Source organism: Juglans microcarpa x Juglans regia, chromosome 1S (genome assembly GCF_004785595.1).
Source record: "Juglans microcarpa x Juglans regia isolate MS1-56 chromosome 1S, Jm3101_v1.0, whole genome shotgun sequence".
NCBI lineage: Eukaryota > Viridiplantae > Streptophyta > Magnoliopsida > Fagales > Juglandaceae > Juglans > Juglans microcarpa x Juglans regia.
The window spans coordinates 19,453,307-19,479,252 of record NC_054595.1 but is presented as its reverse complement, the minus strand read 5'-3'; the positions used below and the strand labels follow the sequence as shown (position 1 = coordinate 19,479,252).

At 39.3% G+C, this 25,946-nt stretch overlaps 1 protein-coding gene across 1 annotated transcript; it reads right to left on the bottom strand.

Annotated features, from left to right (window-relative positions):
- Window positions 1-2,735: 2,735 nt before the first annotated feature.
- LOC121246758 (squamosa promoter-binding-like protein 7) lies at window positions 2,736-17,057 on the bottom strand. The gene is made up of 10 exons (XM_041145022.1): window positions 16,293-17,057; window positions 15,480-15,652; window positions 15,116-15,342; window positions 14,940-15,014; window positions 14,726-14,833; window positions 12,806-12,923; window positions 12,508-12,643; window positions 5,417-5,579; window positions 4,019-4,591; window positions 2,736-3,408 (listed from the first exon to the last, which is right to left on the bottom strand). Exons 1-10 carry the CDS (start codon window positions 16,805-16,807, stop codon window positions 3,112-3,114), a joined length of 2,385 nt encoding a protein of 794 aa, XP_041000956.1. The 5' UTR covers window positions 16,808-17,057; the 3' UTR covers window positions 2,736-3,111.
- Window positions 17,058-25,946: the final 8,889 nt, after the last annotated feature.

Genomic DNA, 25,946 nt, shown 5'->3' with positions numbered 1-25,946 from the left:
TAAGATCAAAACAATGCTCAAAACTCGGAAACTGCAATTGACAATGAGAGTTCGCTTACTAGTATAAGATAGAGAGAATTCCTTGCCACCCAATTTGACCACGAACTCTAGATCTTGTCATCGTAGTGACCCGACAACCCTCCAATTAAAATTAAATCTAAATAAACAACACACAAATTAATTTAAATAAATTTATTTACAAGTCTCCCTCTCCACATACCAACTACATAAGTGATATAAAAGTCAATCACATCAACTTGCAAATATTGATGTTTTTAATGATATAAAAGTTTGTCACATCAACTAACAAATGATGGCTTCCTACTTGCCACCCCTATGTGCCGCGGTTTGAGTCCTGCCACCCTGCTGAACGACCAGATAGAGACAGTGAGAGTTTTCCCATTAGTTCTCACCGCCGAACATGCCAGAAGTTGGTGAAAGGAATTCTGCTAGCCACTCACAAGCTTGTGAAACCACCACCAGCCACTGCCAGACTCGTTGGCATCGTGCTCCTCGCCCCACGACGTGTTTGAGGCTGGCATACATGTAGGTTGAACATTGGCAAGTAGCCAACATATGCGGGATAGACTTTGGCGGGCAAGCCAAACCACTAGCCTCGATGGAAGACTGCGGGCAAGCGCTAGGCATGCCCACCATAGCTCATAGCTTCCTGTGGAGGGCAACAGCTTGCCACTTCTCATGGCAAGCCTAGCTAGTTGCTTCTTGTGGAGGGCAACAGCCAAAGGCACGTTCCCTAGATTGCCCCTCCTAGTGGCGAGCAATGACCAGAGGCACGTTGCCCAGCTCGCCACCCCTAGTGGTAGGCAACGACCAAGGGCACGTTGCCCAACTCACCATTCCTAGTGGCGTGCCATGTTGCCTAGCTCGCCACTTCCCATGGCAGCCAATAGCCAGAAGCATGAGTTTGCCACTCCCAATGGCGGGCAACGACCCTAAGTATGTTGCCCAGTTCGCCAACTCGTGGTAGGCAATGATCCCACCAATCGAGATGAACTCATTGGGGCGAGCAAGGAGCCCATAGCCCAAGGGAGATAGTGGGCAAGCACTTGGCTTGCCCACAGTAGCTCGCCACCTAGGAGAACCACGGGGGCAAACTTTATGCTTGCCCACTGTAGCTTATCGTGGCTGGAACTAGGAGCGCTAGCTTAGGGCTCGCTTGCCCTACCACCATGGAGAATTGCGAAACACCACTCAAGTTCAACTAAGTATGACTATGCACATAATATGACGAACCATGCACACAACAGGTGCTTCAACACCACAATTCACGAGCACTTTGCATGGTTTTGCTCGCCCAACACCCATGAGTTTTTCCTCGCATAAGCTCATCCGAAGAGGTTGCCACTATAGAAACACAAGAGGACGGGAGATGCGCTTGACCGTTGCTTGGCGAAAGCTAATCATGATCGCATGCACGTTGTTAGCCTTTGGCCGCCTGGTGCGAGTGTTTGCCCCAATCGCATGCACGTTACAAACACCCTGTTTGGAGCAAGCGAGAGATGTGTTCAACTATTGCTTAGTGAAGGCTAACCCTAATTGTATGCTCATTGCTAACACCTGGTTTGGAGCGAGCAGAAAATGTGCTCTACCCCCACCAACTTCTAGTACTTCTACTAATTCACTTGTTGTTGAGGAAAGTGACAACAACCAAAACCTTTCAAACAAGCCTCGAGGAGCGGGCCTGGAAAGAGAGAGCCGCATAAAAAAATGAAGCATCTAACACCACATTCATATTCACCCCACCTTGGTCAAGGATCTCAGGCTTCAGCTTGAAAAACACACATTAGTCGTCCAATATTACAAGAAATATTGCATGTAAGAATCGATGATTTCAGCTATACAATACTTTTTATTTACTTTAATCCTTTAATTGCCCTCCATGTAACAAAAATAGAACTTTCAACCGAGCATACGCGCCTTGCACATAAAGTCCATACTAGTGAATTTGAAATGAGCTTATATTTTGGATATTTTATAGGGGTGAAAACTGCTCATTCGGCGTGATTTTTGGACAAAATCGACTCCAACCGATGCTTAATTTTTGTGTTGCAGAGGAGAGAGAAAGAAAGGATAAGAAGTGAATGAGGGAAGAATGGAGGAAGAAGATGACCTTATTTCAAAACAACGCTAAAACCAAACGACGTCATGCTACTTAAATTTTTTTTTAATACGTTATTAATAAAATGACGCCGTTTGGTTTGATTTACTAAATGGCGTCGTTTTAGTTGTGTTTAAAAGAATACTACATGCTTAAAACGACGCCGTTCCACTTAAATTTAAATAGAACAACATCGTTTTGAATACAGAATATAGAAAAATATATATATATATATATATAATTTCTTTAATTGGCCGGTTCAGTGGTTTAAACCAAGCTCGAACCGGCACCGAACTACCGAACTAGCCAATATCGGTGTTCTCTATTTGCTACCGCACGCCAACCGGTTCTCCACCGGTTTCAAACAGTTCCATGCTCTAGCAGCCGGTCTGATCGGTTTCAGACCGGTTTGGACGGTTCCTGTGCAACCCTAATATTTTATCTTAACTGAATCCAACTACATAAAATTATGAATTATCAAAATGTCCGTACTCAAGTTAAATTGTATGACAAATCTTTAGGTCTCCAATTGTTATCGTCTACGGCGACCTTGGACTACATCAATGGTATTTGCCTGTCTGAAGATCTGTACAACTCAGCCACTATTGGGAACGACTTTGAACATTAGAAATACATCAGAATATTGAACTGATACCCAGAAGGGCCAGAACTATTCAAAATTGCAGCAAAAAAATCTAAAAAGTTTTCAGAACTAGTAAATACATGTTACATTATTCACAAACTTATTTGACTTTCAATGGGGATGGTCGACCCTATTGTCCCCACCCTTAATCAACCCTTGCACATGAAAGCATTTAACCGAAGCTGCAGAGGCAATTAGCACTCTGATATCAAGCTTCCCATGCAAAAAGCAGAGTCAGAAGCCAAAGGTTTAAATAGCTTTTCTGAATCTGGTGATAGTATACAATGGATACTTACAGATGAACAACAGCATTTTTTTGGCTCAGAGACCTCCAACTTTCATTATTTGTCTAGATTCTGTTGAACAAACACCTGCGGATAGATACTGCAAATTCTCCAGCCTTGTGAGGATGAAGGAGAATGGCACATATCCCTAAACAAGCAGCACCAAAGGAAATTACAAAAATACCGGGGCGAGAGCTGAAGATTGCCCCAGAACCGATGCGACCACACGACTTTCTAGGCCATCCCTTGATATGGTTAACTTTCATGACTACCTCTCTATTCAACAGGGGAACATTTCTACTTCTACTAGAAGTTGAGCATGTCTGTACTCCCAACCTTGCATTTGCTACCAACTCTGTATCCTGAAAAAGAAGATCCTAATTAATCACTTGGAGCAAAGAAATAAATGCCAGTTGGAGAAGAAAATACAAATATGACAGATGATCTCTCAAGTTTTCAGACATCATAATTTGATAACTAGAAAGTACTTCTAAAAGAAAAAACCTAGAAAGCTCTCAATACATATCACCGTAGCAGACTAGATGGAAAACACAGTTTGTAAATCTCTAAGAAAAATAAGAGACTTCTAAAATATTTTCCAAGCAGAAAGTTAAGTAGCTAGAACATATCCATTGAAATGATATATGGTGACAGCATAACGGTTAATTTAAAAATCAAAGGGGTATAGATAAAACACCAGCAAAAGGTGTTGATGCATTTTGCCCATTTCATATATTATTTAACCTATAAATTCACCCACTAGAAAAATATTGTTTTTTGTGATGTGTATTATAAACAAGTAAAAATATGAACAATAGTAAGCAAAAAAAAAAAGTAGAAATATGAACAAAAGATAAATATTTACATCCATATTCACATATATATTAGGCAATAAGATTAGTTCCTAAATCTTGAATGTGCAAGCCAGGGTCACAAACAGCAAAAGCTCAAGCACAAGAAAGAAGTCCTCACCTGGCTGATGACTGAGACAAAGAGCTCATTATCTTTGGAGCGGCTTTGAGAAACATATTCCCCTTCTGGCACATATTCTGATTGCAGCACTAAACTTCCACTTTTCTTATATTTTCTGTGAAGATTATCTCTCGCATTGTCTATGTATTTTTCTAGTAAACCCAAATCAGCATCACAGTTGCCATTAACCATGCTGTCAGCGTTCATGTTACTCAGAACAATCTTCAGTTTCTCCAACAGTTTCTCTAAAATTGTGGTGGAATCGTTAGATATCAGAAAGCTCAATAGATTATTAAGTCTTTGAATCCGCGTAGCAGTGATAGAATGTTGAAAATTTTCCGATGCAGGTTGCTTAAGTAACCACGCTATATCTAAAAGAAACTCATCAAATGTTGACTGTCTCAATGCAAAAACTTCAGACGCGTCAGATGGAGGAACAATAGCCGCAAAGTCTGATCCTTTCAGGAAAAGAGAAGCATCAACCTTCTGCTGTAACATCTCCACTTCATTGCAAATTTCTTTGTCTCCAATGAGTATTGGAATGAAGTTTGATAAGCCAGATTCATTCTCGACCTATAAAATAGATTTATCGTTAGGTTAAAAAAATACAGAGTTACCAGTTAAACAACATTTCCATCACGGTCATATTCATGTAGCTAAACAATATCTCTGTAACAAAATAAATCCACCATTATCTGTAACTGATTACTGCATCCATCTGCAGAATCTGGTGTAACAATCATGGACTATGCTACCAAAACATCCTGGAAGTGACAGCACAGAATACTTAAAGCTCACATCAAGTCACAAGACTTCATGAGCATCACTGCCAAATTAACTATAGATACAGAAGCAATCCCACATGGCATATATGGAAAGTAGAGCCATGCAAATAGAAATGAGGTAAATTCAATGCATACATTACGAATTTACGACAGTTCACCAGGCCATTTTTAGTTTACACAATATACAACAAAAATCGCACACATATGTCCCAGAAAAACCAATACATGTTTGAAATATCTCATGCACATTTGAAAAACAAATATCTCCTTTTTTTTACAAGTAATAAGAGAATTTTATTGCCAAGTAAATAGGCATAGCCCAAAAGCAAATATCTCCTTAATACATCCAAGATATAATACATACAGAAGAAGTATACAGACAGGATCCTAGATACAATTGTTATGTTCCATAACGATAGGTTCATTGATAAGAAGTTTTGTAGCAGTAACTTTTGTTGCAAACACTTCAGAAAAACCAACCTTTCTCTAACGAAATCTTAAAGAAACATGAAATATGCCTTTGTGGATGTCAGTATGTACAAGACAAAACCAAGGTAAAATGAGAAGAAGAAAAAAAAACCCAGGATAAAATAAAAATATCCAAAACACCTACCTCCACGAAGGCAGGACCAAAGAGATCTTTTTCAGTCCATGGAATAAATATCTTGAACAACTGATGGTTGCAGCTAGAAGCAGTATCACCCTCGGTCTGACCATGTAGAGATGAAACACAATAATCAAGTGCAAGATACTTTCCTGCAAAAGATACAAGAAACCTGGCACCAAAACCTTCTTAAGCCTTATGTTATCAAATTTCACTGTTCAATTACATAAATACCTTTTACAATACATGAAAAGTGCGTTGAAATGTTAATCGAGAATATCTAAAACAAACACTGACAAGATATATACATGATTATGGCATGTTAAAACTGAATGGCACCTAATAAGGATAGGGGGAGACAACAAAAAGATTCCAAAAAGCATCGCTTATTATGTTCTCCCAATTTTGACAAAAGCTGCAGATGTGTCAGCTCAGGTTGGCTTGGTAGGAAGCTCATCAGGCTCATGAATATAGTAAAATAATAATTTTGACTAGCCCAATTCAGGTTTAAAGTGAACAGTAGCTGTGATGAATATGACTATGTTTAGGATTTTGATAATTTTTTTTAATAATTTCATTTCATTAAAAGCACAGAGGGGCACAACCATAGTACAAATGATGTATACAAGAAATAATCCCTTTAATTATTAAAAGGAGAAAGGTTGATAATTGTTTTCTTACTCATAGGAACACGTTCAACAAGCAGAAGTTTTATTAGAATATAAATTCGGTTGAAGATACAAGGCCTGACAGGCTGTGCGCACATGCAATTGAAAGGCTTTTCCTTCACTACTGCAAAGCAGCTTTGCTCAGTCAATGCTACAACATTTTAGGGCATAGAGAATTTTCTATATATTATTTTTTTTTTTTATAAGTATAAATATTGTATATATCAAAAACAAAACCAAGTACACTGAATGTATACAAGAAAACATATTGCCCAAAATGACCCAACAAGCCCTAATGACCCAAAAAGCCCATAAAAAAACCAACCCAAAGTACATCAAACCCGACCCCAATCCCTTGTTTCCTGTAGAACTAAAACTCTACCCGAACACCAACCCCAACACCTTGATTCCCGTCTTCGCAATGCCCTCCCTTTAGACTTCCCTCTAGTTGAACTACCACCTTTAACATCGTAGTTGATTGCCGAAATAAGACATTGTAACTCCCTGTTTTTCTTGAAACTTGATTTGGTTTCAAGTGTGCGGCTTGCCTCGATCGTAGTAATTAATTCGTTAAATTGGTCTTCACATGCTCCGTGTGAAATTCCCACGAACTGCTAAATCTCATTCACTTTAGGCAAAATCCAATCCGCTATTAGAGGAAGAGAGACTAGGGGAGCCACAATATCCCCATCAAACTGCACTCCCGACTCCAAACATTCCTCTACACAAGGCACCAACGCTAAACCCATTGGTTCTCCAGTAACTCCTTTGGTTCTCTCCAATGGTATCGGGGTCCCCATTGGAGATTCTGGGGTGACAGCAAGTCCCTTCACCTCTAGGGTGATAGCGGATCCTACATCTCCTTCAGACCTCGGCAGTACACCATTTTCCTTCAACTCTGACGAGGGAGGCATAGTTTCTTTAGGGACCAAGGGTGTAATACCGACTATCGATCTATCTTGTGTTACACGAGGCGAATGACATTCCATTATTGATGTCTCTACGCCAATACCCGATGTAGACCCTGCTTCAAATAACCCAGATTTCCTTTTGACCCGTCATACTCTCCTGGATCAGGTTATAGGGCAGGGCCGAATCCGATCTTCCGTTTTCCTTTTTCTAAGTTTAAAGGATTCGGGCCTATCATGTTTCTTACCACCCTGCTGCCTCCAGCTGAAATCTGATCTATTTTCGTAGACAAGAAAGTTATCGTTGCCTTCAACTCGACAAGTTGGGTTTCCACCTCCTTTAGATAATTGTGCATCTCGACAAGCAGGTCTTGAGGCGTGATTGGCAGACCCCCCACACTTTGAACCCCTGAAGCATGTCCCGTCTTTAGAGCTGCCGCATAGGATTGCCTCGCCACTAAGGATGTACTTGGGTCTTTATGCACCTCCAAGTTCTCCCTCCCTGTCACACCACCTGCAGCACCTTGTCCTTCCAAGCCGTCACTCCCTCCCTTGCCAAAGGAAAAATGACGCAGCACCTTCCCCATCCTTCTCCAGCCACTGCCCCCCTCTTCAGGAATGAAAATAAAATTCCTTCTCCTCCCACCACCATACTCCTCCACCGCCATATAATGTCCGCGAGCATTCGAGCAGCGATGAGCTATAAAACTGCGTCGACCTTCCCTGACAGTGGAGAAAAAATCTTGTTTCTTATCCTTAGTGCACACTTCTATGGCCTTGGCCAGCCATTGTACTGTTGTCGAACCCATAACCAACTTAGATATCACCCTTCGACTCCTTTCAGTAATGGCCAACATGCTCCCCTCCTTTACCAATGTAACAGATTTAGATTCTATGACCAACTCCATAGAAGAACCCATACTAGCCCACTCCCCTTCTTCAGCAACCATTCATCATCTCAGAGACATCAGAAAATTGTTGGGAGCTGCAAGCACTGCACTGGACTCCAGGTTGTGCTCACTGCAAGCACTGGAGAGTTGTCTTTCGAGCTGCAAATCGTGCTCATAGGAGACGCCGAAGCCTTCAGAGTTGATGACATGACCAACGGAGCCTTCAGGAGGATCGTCGGAGTACTCTGAGAGACAATACAGGGATATATAGGACGCCGGAGGTTGGACCGATGCCGGACAGCCCTCAGCGAAGTCGCCGAGGTCTGTCGGCTTTATCTGTGACAACGGTGCAGTGTGTCTCGCCGGCAAGGGTGGGTGGCGGCAAATCTGGTTCCTTAGGGTTTTCACGCTTCATAGTGTTTTCTCTCTCCTCTGGACCGACACCGGCCGGCCCTAAAGGAAGTCGTCGGGGCCCGTCGACTTTGTCTATGACGTCAGTGAGAGGTCACTCGCCAACAAGGCTGGCGGCGGTTTCCTTAGGGTTTTATGTACGGAGAGAAAATTTTCTATATATTATTCAAGAGATATGGAGTGACTGGTCACTGATATAACTTGTGTACAAGGTCTATGTGGGCATTTGAAAGTGGCCAAACAAGTGGTTGAAAATTTTCTTGCATGTGATCGGTTTTAAGGTGGTGCATCTTCATTACTGGTTTATTGGAAATCTTCCACCTATCATGGGTTTTCCTACGCTAATATTGGTAGCATTGTTCAAGAAAACTGTGTCTGAAACTGATATATTTGATGATTGGAGTCCATCACCAAGGCCATCACTACAAGATACATAAAAGGGTTGACATACAAGATAAAAATTATAAGAAGTGGGCGACAGAACTCTTCAGTTATTATCTATCCCTTGCTAATTGCTATTAATGCAACCAGAAACCAATTGCTTCAATAGTTATAAACAAAAAGTAATTGGGATCCAGTTGCTAGGGATTATAGAGTTTGATTGCTTTACAGAGCATCCACCATCGCATTCTAAGATGCAGGAAGAAAAGATAATCAATCATCTAAAACCACTCCACTCCACCCCACCATAAGATATCTGACCTAGTATCTGCTTTAATAGGTAAAGCATATGTTAATCATAGGTGATTTTTTTGATAAGTAAGAAGATATTTCATTGATATAAAGATAGGTATAGCCCAAGTACACAAGCAGTATACATGTGATTACACCTATTTAGGAACTAGAAATGGTTACAAGGAAATCATGGAAACTGAGACCATTTAAATCTAAAGCGATGGCCCACATAAATAAAGTCTTCCAGAAGAAACTCTTAAACTCTTCCAAGAAGCACTCACGATCCTCGAAATTTCTATCATTTCTTTCTCTCCAGATACACCAAAAAATACAAATGGGAGCCATCCTCCACACAGTTGTAATATGTGGTGTCCCCATGATCCTTTTCCAGCTAGCTAGAAGTTCAACCACCCTTCTCGGCATAACCCATGCTAATTCCACTTTGCTAAAAAAATAATTCCATATGGCCCTTACAAACTCACATTGTAGAAGTAGATGATCCACTGTTTCACCACTATTTCTACACATATAGCACCAGTCGATGATGATAAGCCCACGTTTTCTTAAATTATCAACAAGAAGTATCTTCCCTAAAGCTATTGTCCAAGCAAAAAAAGCAGCCTTTGTAGGTGCTTTACTCCCCCAAATGTTCGCCCAAGGAAAGTGATTCCTACCTTGGGCAGTAAGTGTCTCATTAAAGGAGTGTACAAAAAAATTGTCTTTCATGGAAGGCCGCCACTCCAGTTTATCCTCCGTTGTAACAGCAAGACTAATGTTGTATAGCAAGTTAAAGAACTCCACCATGACTCCTACTTTCCAATCATGGGCCTCCCGAATAAAACTAACATTCCATTGCTGCGCCTCATTATTAATATCCCTCAATTCAGCCACCACGGCATCTTGTTCCCTTGCAATTCTGAAAATAGCGGAGTAGACATCCTCAAGAGCCATATCTCCAACCCAAACGTCATGCCAAAAACTAATTCTATGGTCATCCCCCATACACAACCTAGTGTTGCAAGAGAAAGACCACCAACCTTTCCGAATATGCTTCCATAACCCCACCCTGTACACCCCCCTAATTTCATGAGAGTACCAACCCCCCCTTGTACTCCCATACTTACTATCAATCACCATCTTCCATAAGGCTTCCCTCTCATAATTATATCTCCAAAGCCACTTCCCAAGAAGAACCTTATTGAAGGCCCTCACATTACGAACCCCCAATCCACCACCCCTCAAGGGAGAGCACACCTCGTCCCACCCAACTAAATGGAACTTAAACTCATCTCCAAGTCCACCCCACAAAAAAATCTCATTGAAGCTTCTCAATCCACAAGGCAACACTAGCAGGAAGAGGAAATAATGACAAGAAATAGGTGGGAAGGTTGGAAAGGGTACTCTTTATCAATGTAATCCAACCCCCTTTAGACAAATACACCCGTTTCCACCCAGTCAACCTACACTCTATTTTCTCTAACACTCCATCCCAAATAGTCTTAGCTTTGAATGATGCCCCCAACGGTAAGCCAAGGTACTTCATACGCAACGAAGAGGCCGCACATCCCAATATATTAGCCAGCCCCCTGACATTATGGACATTACCCACAGCAACCATCTCCGTTTTTGAGATATTTATTTTTAACCCGGATACCACTTCAAAACATAGCATAATAACCTTTAAAGATTGAAGATGACCTGGGTTTGCCTCACAAAAATAACAGCATATCATCTGCAAAAAAAAGATGCGATATAATGGTAGCACCGTGGTTAGTATCCCCCACTGAATAACCTGAGAAAAAACCACCCTCCACTGAAGTCGACATCATTCTGCTTAATGCCTCCATGACAATAACAAATAAGAGGGGTGATAGTGGATCTCTTTGGCGCAACACTCTCGAGCTGTTAAAGAAACCCACGAGATAATCGTTTAAAGATTGAAGATGACCTGCTTAATCATAGATGATCACACATGATTGCTTAGAATCAATGAATTATACCCTCCACGCCACTTCCATAAATATATTATAATGAGAATGACGCTCCCTTTGTCCCACAGTGAGTGGTTCACTTGCATTGTATCCCTTTCCCTTGGAAAGGTATATGGAGTAGTAAGGTGCCCCTAAAGGTTGCTTTCTTTCGTTGGACTGCTTCTCTTGGGAAAATCCTCCCCATAGATAACTGTAGGAATGATTGTAGTTGTTGATTGGTGTTGTGTGTGTATGAGAAGTGATGAATTTGTGGACCATATATTGCTTCATTGTGAGGTAGCTAGGGCCATGTGGGATGACACTTCATCAGGATTGGACTTGCATGGGTAATGCCCTAGAAGGGTGGTGGATCTCCTTTCCAACAAGAGCAACCTTCAGGGTAATTCCCAATTCGCAGTTGTATGGAAGATGGTTCACTTATGTCTGATGTGGTGCATTTGGAGGGAGCAAAATGGTCGGAGTTTTTAAAATAGGGAATGCTCTTTGGAAGAACTCAGAAGGTTCTTTTACAACACTTTATTTTTATGGGCATTTGTTATAGATTTCAATGGAGCTAGTTTTCATGATTTTCTTATTTCTATTTCTAGCACCTAATGCTTAATTAGGTGTTTCCTCTTGAACACTTTTCTGTGTACTTGGGCTAAGCCTATCCATTCGGTTCAATAAAATTTTATTTTACCAATAAAAAAATGATTCATGTCCCATACCATATGTTTATTCCATAAACCAAAGCAATATCTTCACACAGTACCCTTTATTATAGAAAAAAGCATGTGCTTCCAATTTGTGTGTTGATTACTTTAAGAGGACTAAGGCTACGTTTGGATGTTGAACTGAGTTGAGTTGAGTTGATAAAATATTGTTAGAATATTATTTTTTTAATATTATTATTATTTTAAAATTTGAAAAAATTGAATTGTTTATTATATTTTACATTGGGATTTGAAAAAGTTGTAATGATGAGTTGAGATGAATTGAGAGGAGTTTAAATTCCAAACGTACCCTAAGATGTTTTCTTTTCCTTTAAGTTTGTGCATTTGGTAGCTGAGCCACTCATTATGGTATAGAAAGGGTGGATCAAAACATCCTACACCCCAGCACCCAAAAGAAAGATTTTTCCATATTAATTACGTATTAACATAGCAATAACCACTAAGGGTGGTGGCTCAATGGTCTTTGGGTTACTCTTAAGTTGTTTGGTATATACTAGGTCTAGGGTTCGATCCAAAATATGGATTCATCTTAAACTATTGGTATTAGCCACCGAATGATTCATTGAATTCCCTAGCAAGGCTAAAATCTAAGCTATGGCTCAAACCCAACCCCCACTTGAGGAGCATCTACGACTTTCTGCAGTCTAGGCCCCTCTTGTCCAGTGCCCAGCAGGTAAGGTTTCTATCATGGACACATGGTCACGCCCAAGTAGGGAAGCCACCTCTAGTTGCTCCCTCCTACCTTTTTGTTCATTAAAAACAACCGAGCAAATAAAATAAACACAACAATGAAACCCGAGGGGAAAGCTATATTTATGATCATATATAAAGCTCAATGGCATACCGAAGTTTAGATTGTAGCAAATTACTTCCACAAGCGACAAACTCCAGGGGTTTTCCAGCCTCAAAACATATAGGATGAACATAGTGAAGTCTCGGGGCTCGCACTTCCACCTTGACTTTCATCACAGAAGTTCCCCCTATGCCAATTCAATTGTTCAACTCATGTCAAAAGGGCTTGGGTTGAATGCATTAATTGGGCTGATTATGAACTTCACTTGATGAACTATTTACGCTAAAAAAGAAATCAGTTTTCAAATTTCACAAGTATTATGTAGCAACACGTATGGTCACAAACTTACCTTTCATAACCCGGAAAATCTTATCATTGATAAAAACAAGTATAGTGCCTCTTCCAGATAACATCCTTCCAGGGGAGATGACAAAGTCATGGAGATATGATAGAGGATCTTTAGATAACTGTTTGATGCATTCAAGAAACATTTAGTCTAGTCTTGCAGACTTCACTAATTTTATAAATTAATGTAAATAGAACAAATTGAACAGACAAGTAGAAACAATTTGTGACAGCTTGACAACTTATTATACTTTATAGATTGGAACAGCACCTTTGTTTGATCGCACAAAATCCTATACCATACACTTATAGGATTCTATAATTTCTTCATCCATTTAGCATGAGACTTTAGCTATGTTTGGATAGTTCAACTTTCAATCCAAACACATTTTAAAATCCAAAATAAATTTTCATCTCCAAAAAATAATCCCCTAATCATAAGCATCAGTTTCCATGATAAAAAATAAAAACCCAAACCCAAATCACTTTCAGAAAATCCAAATTGATTTCTTTTCAATTATATTTTCAACAGGTTCCACCATTTTCACAAACATTAAAAAACCATCTTAAAAAATTACCTCAAAAACTGAACTAAAAAAAAATCCTATACAAGCATACTCAATTTTCACATGCGAAATACTTATCAAAAGAAAACTCACAAGTGAAATGATAACAAGAAATATATCCAGCATTGATTTTCTTTTTTAATAAGAATCTAGTGTTGAAGTATTAGTTACATGGGTACATTCTCATGCATGGGTGTTGCTCTTGTATATGTCCCGTTACTTGGCTATGGCTATTTTAATAAAATTCTTATTAACTGATAAAAAAAAGGTACATTCATATCTTCCCATCAACTTAAACTTTTAGTAAAATTTATTACTTAACATGGGAGGAACAGCCCTAAGTTTGAACCCCGGTTTTCTTTTTAAACTAAAGGTAATGTAAAATAGACCTTGGCTTTTAAACTGAATCAGGATTGTAATGAGGAGCCCGAATCCAATAGTACATAAGTTAATGATTTACTTAGATTGGCTGATAAGCAGATCAAAATTTGACCAGCCAAAAGACCTTTTTTTATCAGTTAAATATTTTCCTTGTTTCAAAGTGGACATTAAAATCTGAATAAATTCAAAAAAATTTCGCACCGGTTGAGCAGCCAAAAGATTGGCGTGTTAAAGGCAAGATATTGAGAGGACAGAAAGAATTTTATGAGCCACAATGACATGTATATGTAAATATTCTTCTCTAGTTGTGTTAAAACATATGAAGAAAATCCAACTAAATATAAAGATATCATAGATGTGTCTTCTTGATTCTTAGGAGAATCTAACAAGACGATCTAAGACAAATGCATGAGACCAAGTATACTTGTATTCTCCAGGGACAACATGAACATGAAATGGTGAGTATAATATATATGCAGATATATGACAGAACTGTTCCAAATTTTTTTTTTTTTTTTTTTTTGACAAGTAAAAATTTATTAATACCAATAGGCGCAGCCAAGTACACTAGATGTATACAAGAGAAAACACCTAGTTGGGATGCAAAAAAGATACAAGGAACAATAAACCCAACAAAGCCCTAGCCCAACAACAAACCCATCTAGGAAAATGAACGTAACAAAGCCCTAGCCCAAGCCCAAAAATGCGCCAGCCCCAAACCACCACCAGTGCACCAATGCCTATCCCACCAAACCAGATTTTGCCCATATACCAAGTCATTGTAAATTCCCCAACACACTGGTCCTACTAACAATATACAATTGGTTCTGTCTTCCCTTTGGTCCTCCCTCGACTTGAACTACCTCCCTTATCGTCATAGTTGATTGCCCAAGCAAGAGAGCTGTGCCAAATTAATGGCACTAGCTCACCATAACAGTCTAAGTATTCATAAAGAAAGCATCCAGTTAAACCTTTACCTTCGTCCACATAAACATTGGCATCGCAATGAACACAGTTAATATTGTACATCCAGGGCGAATATACCCCTCCAACTCAACCGGCATACTGGATAACCACTGGAATATCTGCAGATAAATGTACATACATATTAACCAATTATTTGTATCTATGACTGCAAAGTGATCTGATCCCTTTCAAAATATCAAACTGCAATAATAATGCTTTAAATACTTGGTGCCGCAGTCTTCTAGGGAATTCTGCTGGGTTCCAATCATAAAGCTTAAACGAGATCCGACCTGTCGGACACTACAATCATATATGGATCAGTACATCTCCAGGATAGCTCCTCCTGTGAACTAAGGGGAAAAAAGGCAATGTGGCTAACATAGCAGTCAGTGGAGACCCACCACAGATGAGTAATCAGTCTTATTGTCACAGTACAATGGAGATAGAGAACATTTGGTATTATCTTTTTCTCCATGCATCTGGGTTTCACCAGAAGCCACAAAAGATGCAACAGTATCACAATGCATGTTCTGGGAATTAAGATCTGAGCAGAGAGTGGTAACTCGTACATCTTCAGACTCCAAGACTGCTTCCATTTCAGCCATTGGGCTGCTCGAGCATAAACCATCTAGACCATAGACAATATATGATACTAGTAAATGTTTTATCATGGTAGAATGTGCAACTTTTCTCCACAGTCACTTAAATATATATGCTCTGTCCATCACATAGATAGAAACTAGTTGAATTGATTCAAATTGGTACCTTTTTCTGCTTCACCATCACAAGGGACATGCTCACTTTGCATGGCCCCTTCAGGCTCACTATACGCTGCAACTCTAGAATCACTTGGCTTTCTTCGCCGTCTAACATTGTGGCGTTCTAATTTTCTTCGACAACTACGTTTACCTTCGTCAAAATCTGATAAGATGTGAAACCTGCCAACCATTTTGCACATGAGCATATGGTATAATTAGTAAAATCAACACTGATCAATCAGCAACTTTCAACCTGAATCATATATGATTTTTGTCAACTAAACAGTATTTTAGCAGCGGCAACTTGAATGTAAGCAACTAAATACTTATTTTTTTTAAAAAAGAACGTAAGAAACTGAACAATTGACTTACAGTGTGTTTGGCAATCACTACTATTCTTTACTTTATTATTACTTTTTACCTACTTTTCTACTATTCATTACTTTTCACCTACTTTTTAATATTTTATTATTACTTTTTCACTACTATTCATAAACATTCTCAATACTTCTCATGTATTCTCACTACCCAAACGTAGCCTTAGGATTCAAGCTGCTCTGATCTCATGCACAATAACACAACCGCACAAATTGTCTATATAGCCTCCTCCATACATAAACCCAGACTATAATTATGTATCTAAGATAAATGACAACTTTATTAGTGTACCCTTTCAAAACATCGTTGAAATCGTCTTATGCAAAACTCTAGCTTCTAACTCGGCCGTGACCCAAAGTAAAACTAAAATCTAAAAAAGAAGAAGAACAATAAAGTATGAAATAGAATCTGAAACCTCAGAAACCATGTGGATGGAGCTTACTTGCCACACTGCTGGCAATATCTCTTAGCCACTCCATCAAGCACAACCGTGGTCGCATGCGCACACCGCAGACAAACCCTATGCCTGCGGTGATACCCTTTAAGCTCGCTGATATCAGTCTCGCACCCGGGAACCTGGCAACGCGCGGCGGCCCGAGGCCTGCGGGTAGACGTCCGAACACTCCGGGCCCGCTTCTTCCCATGGACGTCCTCCTCCATCTCCATCTCCATCATTTCATCCAACTCGGGGCAGGCGCAGGGGATCCGACCCGCCAAGAAATTGGAACAGATGAGCCTGGGATCACGCTTTCGGATCCGGTTAGAAGTGGGAGCGGCGGGATCCTCCTGCGGGATGGGGTGTGGATGAATATCGTCGGGGTCAAGGGAGACGGAGAAGTGCTCGTCTACAGTGAAATCCAGGAGTTCACTGAAGTCCCAGAGATCGGAGGACGGGTCCTCCATTTCCTCGGAAACCCTAGGGTTTGGAGATTGCTGAGGTCGCGAAGGGCTTTCCATAAATCCAGTGAACGACCCTAACAGTCAAATTCCAAGAGCAGCGGCGGATGGAGTTGGAAGCGAGAGTGGGAGACTTGGCGGCGAAGAGACGACAGCTCCGAGAGTCAGCCAGCTTGGTTGGACATGGTGGGTGAGTGTTGGGGAAGTGCTTTAGTCCCAGTCCAGACGGTGATACTGGAATGAAATTATCACCCTTGCCAACAGAAACGAGAGAGAGGATTATGGCAACATGAAATACATGATTTTTTTTGTCCTTTTTGGAATTATATAACCGGACAGACAAGGTGTAGTACTACTGTAGTACAGAGTCAAGAGTAGAGCCACGCGCGACAATGGCTAATGCCAGGGCCACTTCGTCTCGACTCGTTTGGTACCGTTTGGTCATTGCGAAGCCGTCGCGTGCGAGAATCGTGTGGAGGTGGTGGTATATCCTTGTCAACGATACAGATGGCGATGACATCCATGTCTGATGTCTCCAATAATGCAGGATTTTCACCGCTCCCAAGTCCTGACTCTTGACTCAATTATTATTATTAAAGCGAGCTTATAACCCGCATAATGTGCGGACAGTAACTTTATTTGGATACAATTATCTATTTTCTTCTCTTGGATGCAGCATATGTTTTATGATTTTCTTCCTCTGTGTTTTATGCTGAATTGTATAACTGTAAATATACATAATCACTACCACAATTATTAATAAAATGTATATCAAATATATATAAAATGGAGCATACATATATAAAAGAGTTCACTTTACCAATAAATATTTCATGGTCAATTTACAATATTAAAAATATAATATATATATATATGTGTGTATATATATATTTAAAACAATGTAAAATAGATAGAATTAATATGAGAGACGATTATTCAATTAATATTTTTTCTAGATTTTTCTTCTCTTGGATGATGTAGCCTGAGATTTATGATCATCATCTTTTGTATTTGAGTTGATGTCAAGATAGATGCCTACAATAGATTCTACAACATTATATTTTTAGTAAAGTATAGTATAGCAGTATATTGATCAACACCCCCAACAAATTGATTGAATAATGAGAACTAAAACCATTATAAATATAAAATCTGATAGAAATTATGATTAAATACCAAATTGTGTACTTTATTGTTATCTTTTTAACTGACTTTGATTCTATAAATTCGGGATCATATATTCGCTAAATTATGTAATTTTTTCTGTCTATAATTTAAGTTGTACTCATCAAGTCGTAGTAAAAAGATGTATTCTTTGTCAACAATGGGGCCATATATTTATCATAGATTAGGCTGATTGCATTTGTCGAATTGATATGTCTATCTGTTTATAATATATATTTATATATACTATATAAAATAAGTGGGGATAGCGTGAACAGTATTTTAGTCGTCCTTCGTGTATTTGGTCCATTTTTTATGTGTTTTATCTTTCTTTTTTTTTCCCTTTTGTTTTGGTGTTTTTTGTCCGTTTGAGGGTGTTTTGGTCTTTGACATTTTGTGTCAAAGTCTTTTTATTTTCTTTTCATATTCTCTCTCTGTCTTTTCATCTTTGCTTTTTTTGGTCTTTTGTGTATTGTGTCAATGTCTTTTTATTTTATTTTCATCTTCTCTCTCTTCATTTTCTTCTCTTCTTTTCATCTTCTCATCGCTTCTTCTCTCTCCAAAAGTAAAGTATTTTATCTCTTTATCTTCTCTCTTCTCTTAATGTTTTGTGTTCTCTGGGTATTTCTTCAGGTTTGTTTTGTGCAGTTTGGTTTTTTCTTTTTTTTTTTGTTGTTAGTTTGAGGATTTTACATGGGTTTGTTAGGTTTTTTCATGGGTTTGTGCACTCTAGGTTTTTTTGTATGCCGTTAGTTTGGAAATTTTACATGGGTTTGTGCATGTTGTGAGTTTTTGGTATTTTTTATGAAAAAATAAACTTTTCTCGTGGGGTTGTTGGTTTTTTCTCTTCAGATTTGCACAAGTGTTGTTCCTTTGTATGTTCTGGGTCTACATGTTGTAAGTCTTTTGTATTTTTTGTAAAAAATATATTTTTTCGTGGATTTTTACTTTTTGGCGTTAGGTTTCTTTTTTATATTGTTAAATGTTCGTTTTATGTTTTCGATTTATATGTTCTCGATTTTTTGTATTTTTTTTGTGAACAAATAGATTTGGTCTTTTTGTGCACTTTGGTTTTTTTTTTTTTTTTTTTTTGTGCAGTTAGTTTTGAGATTTTACATGAGTTTGTTGATTTTTCCATGGGTTTGTGCACTTTGGGGGGTTTTTTTTTTTTTTTTTGTATGCCGTTAGTTTGGGGATTTTACATGAGTTTCTTTATATTTTACATGGGTTTGTACATATTATGGATTTTTGATATTGTTTGCAAAAAAATAAATTTTCTCATGAGCCTGTTGGTTTTTTCTTTTCAGATTTGCACAAATGACGTTCCTTTGTATGTTTTGGATTTGCATGTTGTGGCTTTTTTGTATTTTTTGTGAAAAAATATATTTTCTCGTGGGTTTTAACTTTTTGGTGTTATGTTTCTTTTTATGTTGTTAAATGTTTGTTTTTATGTTATGGATTTGCATGTTTTCAGTTTTTTGTATTTTTTTGTGAAAAAATAGATTTTTTACATGGGTTTCTTTGCGTTCTCTCTTTGAATTTGCAGATAAGTTGTTCCTTCATTGCTCTTGTGGACTTTGCACCTATAATGCTCAAAAAATGTTTGTGAAACTTAACAAATGGACTATGTTTTTAAGTTTTTGATAGGGTTGAATGACACGTTTGATAGCATTAGAGGACAAATTATCCTTATGAATCCCATACCCTCATTGGACAAAACTTTCTCATTGATCTTGCAAGAGAAGAGACAAAAGCAGGCACACACACTGATATTGCCAGCCCCTGAATCTTCAGCATTGGCTATCATCCATGGTCTAACCAATAAGAAAGAAAAATATGATATTACCTGCTATCATTGTGGGAAGGTTGGACACACCAAAGAAAAGTGTTAAAGGCAAACAGGATTCCTACCAAACTTCAAGTTCACCAAAAGTAAGCTAGGATATTCTGGTGGTTTGTCTACTGGTATGCACTCAGCAAACCAGGTGCACTCCCAAGGCCAAGAGAGAATTTATGTTAGTGGCACTCGGCTACCTTTCACTAAGCTCAAGTTCAGCAACTCATTGCTCTAGCCAATGCTCAGACGTCACAGCTCATCATCAATGAAACATTTCATCCTCAACTAGCTCAACTCCTTACTACCTACATCCACAGATACAGTGACCAACAACTTTCATTCTTTCAGCATGGCAGGTATAAGCTCATGTCTCTCTAGTTTTTTGGATTCCTCTATTTTTTTTGCTAATCATAAGCAACATCTTGCATCTCTCTTGCATCACTCACCACCCGATACACATTCCACACCATGGATAATTGATATTGGAGCCACTGATCAGATGGTCTACTCCATTTCCTTTTTCACCTCTATAACTCGCACTACTCAAACATATGTTCAGTTACCCAAAAGACTCAAGTCAAGGTCACTCATGTAGGCACTGTGAAGATTTCTGAGTCCTTAATCCTCATTGATGTTCTTTGTATACCTACTTTCACTTTCAATCTCATTTTTGCTAGCAAACTTACTCACAACTCTTCTCTTTTTCTCATCTTTTTAAACAACCTCTGTTTCATATAGGCCCTCTCTTCATAGATGACGATTGGACTTGCTAAAGTTCACAATGGTCTCTATTTCCTCCTTCTGAGCTCTTTTTGCTGCAAGAATGTCAACCTCTCAACTTCCTCTTCCAACAGTCAAGTCTTCAACGCTAATGCAGAATAGCACTTTGATATTTGGCATTTTAGATTATGACATCATTCTCATCAGAGGATGAATGTAATTCAATCTCAAGTTTCTGATGTAAATTGCAAAGAACTTATGTAATGTACATTTTACCACTTGGCTAAGCAAAAAAGGAAACCGTTTCATTTGAGTGCTACCTCTACTTATTGCCCTTTTGACTTGATTCATTGTGACATTTGGAGCACCTACTCTCAAGCATACATTCGAGACCATCACTATTTTCTAACTCTTATTGATGACCATAGTCAGGTAACCTGGGTTTACCTTATGAAATTTAAATCCGAAGTCATAGCTCTTTTGCAATCTTTCACCCACATGATTGAAACACAATTTATTGCCAAAATAAAACAAGTTCAATCGGATAATGGACTAGAATTTAACATGTTCGAAATTTACAGCTCCCATGGCATTTTACATCGAAAGTCTTGTGTTACACTCTACAACAAAATGGAGTTGTGGAGAGAAAGCATCAACATCTCCTTTATGTTGCACGAGCCCTCCTTTTCTAAGCATGTCTTCCAATTAAATTTTGGGGATATGACGTCTTGACTGTCGCTTACTTGATTAATAGAATTCTTACTCTATTCTCCAAAATAAGTCTCCTTATGAGGTTTTATTTGCATCCAAACATCCCTACCATCATTTAAGAGTCTTTAGATATTTATGTTTTGTCTCTACCCTCAAACATGACAGAACAAAACTCGATCCTAGAGCTAAGAAATGCATTTTTCTTGGGAATCCAGCTGGTGTCAAAGGCTATAAAGTTTATGATCTAGCTATACAGACCAATTTCACCTCCAAAGATGTCACCTTCCATGAATCTTTCTTTCCTTTTCAAACTTCTATCACAAATACTCCTCCCTTGCCCACTTCCTTCCCTGATTTGGTTCTGCCTCCAGCTCTATCAGATTCAATCTCCTCTTATCCTCTTCATTCTACGTTTCAATCTAACATCAATTCATCTCCCACTCTTGAAACTGAATCTTCCATTCCTTATTTATCTCTTGATCACTCCCTTGACTCTTCACCTCGTCCTTCCTCTCCACATCAGGACTTGTAACACCCCGCATATTAGTGTATTTTTACTAAAGGATTATTTTTATTTATTTAAATTTTATTCTCGTATTTTAAAATTGGTTGGATTTTTAATGAGTTTATTTCTATGATTTTAATTGGTGAAAATTAATTTTTATGTGCTTTCTTAATATTTATTTATTGTTGTGCATTTAAATTGTTTTTCATATTTAATTAATTACTGTGGGATTTAATTATTTCAATTCGAATTTACCATTACGTTTAAATTATTTTATTTAACTTGTGGTTTTAAAATCATCTCCATTTGATCATTTTTGTGACCCAAGTTATGAGGATTGGACCTCATTTCTTTTCCCTCCATTTTTCTTCCTCTCATTTTCTTTTCTTTTCTTTCTTTTCTTTTTTCTTCTTCCTTATTTCTCCCCTCCCCCGTGCGCGCGCCCCTCTCTCTCCCCGGGCGTCCGTCACCTTCACCCAGACAGCTGTCATCGCGCCGCCGTGCGCGACACTGCCCGGCCGACTAGCTCCCCCTCCCTTCGGCGACCTCACCCCCCAAATCCCAGCCCCTACCTCACCGCCGGTAGCCCGCACGCACCCCATGAAGCCGCGGGCCACTTTCATGCCAGCGCCGCCGTGAGCCAGCGGTGGCCTTCACCGCCCACCCCATTGTGTTCCCCTGCCGCCGGCGACCTCACCCCACCAACCTCACCTCCATCCGCGCCGCCGTTAACCACCAGTAGCCCTTCAAAGCCGCGGCCACCATTCGTTCCAGCGCCGCCGTCGCACCACCATTGGCCACCATCTTCCTACCACATCATCATCGACCTCTTAGCAACCCATTGGACCCAACCCCAGCTCCGATCCGCCACCGGTGAAGCTCCACCATCTACATTTTCGATTTGGGCATTTTGGTCTTCTACCGCCCATTTTGCCGCCACCCACGGCCAACCTCCACCATCACTAGCTTCACCAACCTCCCTAGGCCCTTCCCTATCAATCTTGGGTCTTCGTTTGCCTCCGTTTGAAAGTTGGTATTTGTGACCCACGGCCACAGTGTATTTTACACTGTGGTGTTGCTCAAACGTCGCATTTTTCAACTTCGTGATCCTTCGGAAATTGTTATATTGCACTGTAAGTATTTCTCCAAAGAACTTTCGTAATTTAAATGTATTTTTGCACTAACCCATTTCACTGTATTTTTTGGCATGCCAGACTGAGTCCGAGGAGTTCGGGGGTCGGATGGATTTGTGATTGGAGTTGTTTGGTTGTATTTGATTGGATTGGTAATTGTTGGTTTGGATATTGTGCTGGTACATATGCATTTCATTATTTCATGCATGATCATGTTTGTAAAAGAAAACTGGGTTTTCGTGTATTGCATTCATGTTCATGTGTTTATGAAAACTGGGTTTTCATGTGAGAATGGATTTTTGGTGCGTGTGTATCACGACCCCAAGCCGAGATGGGGCATTAACTCGGTGGAGCTCCTCTGGTTACTCGGGAGCGGAATATACTGAGTAACGTCCCCTGGATTGTCGCTGGGCGACAATGGGATCGGAGGAGATGGTCTCGTGCCGACTCCGTGGTCCTTCTGCTGGCGGGGACTAGAGGATGTCTGGCCACGTACGCGCTGGGCGCGGAACTGGGCATCGCTCGTTGCGTAGTGTGGGTGCTTGGCCATGTACGCGCTGGGCGCGGAACTGAGCACCGCTACGAAGCCAGGACGTGCGGTTGGTCCATAGGGGAGGCCATGGTGCATATGGAAATAATGCATGGTGCATTTGGAATTATTTCACTATTTTCTGGGAAAATAGTGCGAGTTGGTTTTTGGGTAAATCATTTTCTGGGAAAATGTTTTACGGATATTTTGGGCTAAAATGGGATTTTGGCGTGTGTTGGAAAATTATCATTTTCGGGAAAAATGATGTTTTGTGAAAAAAAATGCATATTTCATCATGTGCATGCATGTTAGTTGCATTTAATGCATTTTATATTACGTTGTTATTTGAGGTCATACTTACCTGGCGATACCATTTTGTGGTAACGCAGATTTTGATGCAGATGAGGAGGAGGATGGAGAGCCTAAGGAGACGGCTCCGCCTGAGGAGTGATCTGGGATCACTCGTTTGTTTATTTGAAAACTATTGTATTATATTTTTATGGATGACTGTATAACTGCTATTTAAATTTTTACTGATGTTTGATTGTAAATAAATTCTGGTACTTAGTTGACTATCCGCTGTGTTATTTTATTTGTACACTGTTGCATGTACGTACACTGGCACTTCGTTGGGATGTGTGACCGTGTTGTCACCATCCTGGCGTCTCGATTCCTGTGTATTTATATAAGGGGGATTGGGGGCGCCACAGGACTCCACTCAACAAATTATTCCTAATTCTCCTTAGCATCTCGATGCCTCTCTCAATCCTCATAGAAGGTCCACTCGGGTAAAAAAATTACCAACTCACTTACAAGATTATAACTGTCAATTGGCCACTACCACTTCCACCCACCCCTCTTCTCATCACTCTACTGACGCTCCTATACATGAGCACTTGTCTTATGCATAATTATCTCCTTCCCATAAAACCTATGTACTTTCCCTATCTCTCATTAATGAACCCATAACCTACGATGAAGCTGTGACTTCTTAGCATTGGAGAGATGCAATTCAAGTTGAATTAGATGCTTTATAGGCTAATGAGGCATGGACCATCACTACTCTACCTCCAGGAAAAAAGGTTGTTGGATGTAAGTATATTTATATGGTGAAACTTAAGTCGGATAAAACAGTAGAGAGAAATAAAGTTAGATTGGTAGCAAAAGGCTACACACAAAGGGAAGGCTTTGATTATAAAAAAACTTTCAATCTCGTGGCTAAGCTCACTACCGTTCGAGCGTTCCTAGCCTTGACAACAATCTACGGTTGTCATTTATGTCAGCTAGATGTGCATAATGCATTCCTCCATGATGATCTAGATGATAAGATATATATATATATATATATATATATATATATATATATGGAGTTACCTCCGGGATTCCAGATTAAGGGGGAGTCATCTCATGGAGACAAAAAGTTGGTATGTCTATTACACAAGTGTCTATATGGCCTTAAGCAAGTCTCTTGACAATAGCACTCAAAATTTTCTTCCACTCTCATTACTATTGGTTTCAATCAATCAAAATCTGATTACTCATTATTCATAAGGAAAGATGAGCATGGTTTTATAGCCTTATTGGTCTATGTAGACAATATTGTCATAGGAAGCTCCGACTTAACAGCCATTGATACTGTCAAGAAGTACTTGCAATCACAATTTAAACTCAATGATTTGGGGCCTTTGGAGTATTTCTTGGGACTGCAAATAGCTAAATCAGTTGCTGGTATTCACTTATGTCAAAGGAAATACACCTTTGAAATTCTTGAGGATGTTGGACGCCTTGGCTGTAAATCAGTCACAACTCCAAGATCTCTTAACTAATATCACAAGCTATAGAAGATTAATTAGACGACTTATCTACCTATCAAGCACCAGACCAAGCATCACCATGACTCTTGCACTGTAGCCACACTACAAAAGATAACGCCCTCATGCCAGCTGTCTAAGATCATCTAGAATGTTCCTCATAGCACAGCACAACAGCCACCATAACATAGCACAACATAGCACATCAATAGAATTAGTTAGTTACGTTTTCTCTCTGCACATAGCACACGGTCTCTCTGTTGTATCTAGAATATAGGAATTGGTTATTCTTTAGGGCCCTCCTGATTGACTTGAGGGATGTATATATTTTCAGGACCTTTTCTCTATACAACGGATTCAATCTGAAAGAAATCATTTTCAATCATTCATATTCTCTCAATCTGTTCTTTTTCACTATCCTCCTTCCTCAATTCCTAACAGTGGGTACCGTTTGATTAGTTTGGTTTTGAAAAATGAAAAACCGGTATATACCGGTTTGGTCCTAGATTGTGTTCAAAACCAGACCGGACCGGACTGGTTATACCCCTAATTAAAAATTTAATATATAATTATATATTATATATAAAACTTATATATATAAATATTTTGTATAATATATAAAATTAATTTTTATATATATTTTTTTTTCAACCGGTCCGGTTCGGTCTGGTCCGATTCCGGAAACTATGGAACCGAAACTGGACCTGTTCCGACCAGTTTTCATAATATAGGAACCGGTTCCGGACCGGACCGGTTCAAAATCAGACCAACCGGTCCGATTTTCTAGTT

Excerpts from the sequence above, each read along its gene's own strand:
- LOC121246758 (XM_041145022.1), bottom strand. The coding sequence starts at position 16,807 with ATGGAAAGCCCTTCGCGACCTCAGCAATCTCCAAACCCTAGGGTTTCC. Across the intron at positions 14,834-14,939 it reads CTAGAAGACTGCGGCACCAA|ATATTCCAGTGGTTATCCAG; the intron begins GTATTTAAAGCA and ends ATTTATCTGCAG. Across the intron at positions 5,580-12,507 it reads TTGCTACAATCTAAACTTCG|GTTTCTTGTATCTTTTGCAG; the intron begins GTATGCCATTGA and ends TTTTGGTGCCAG.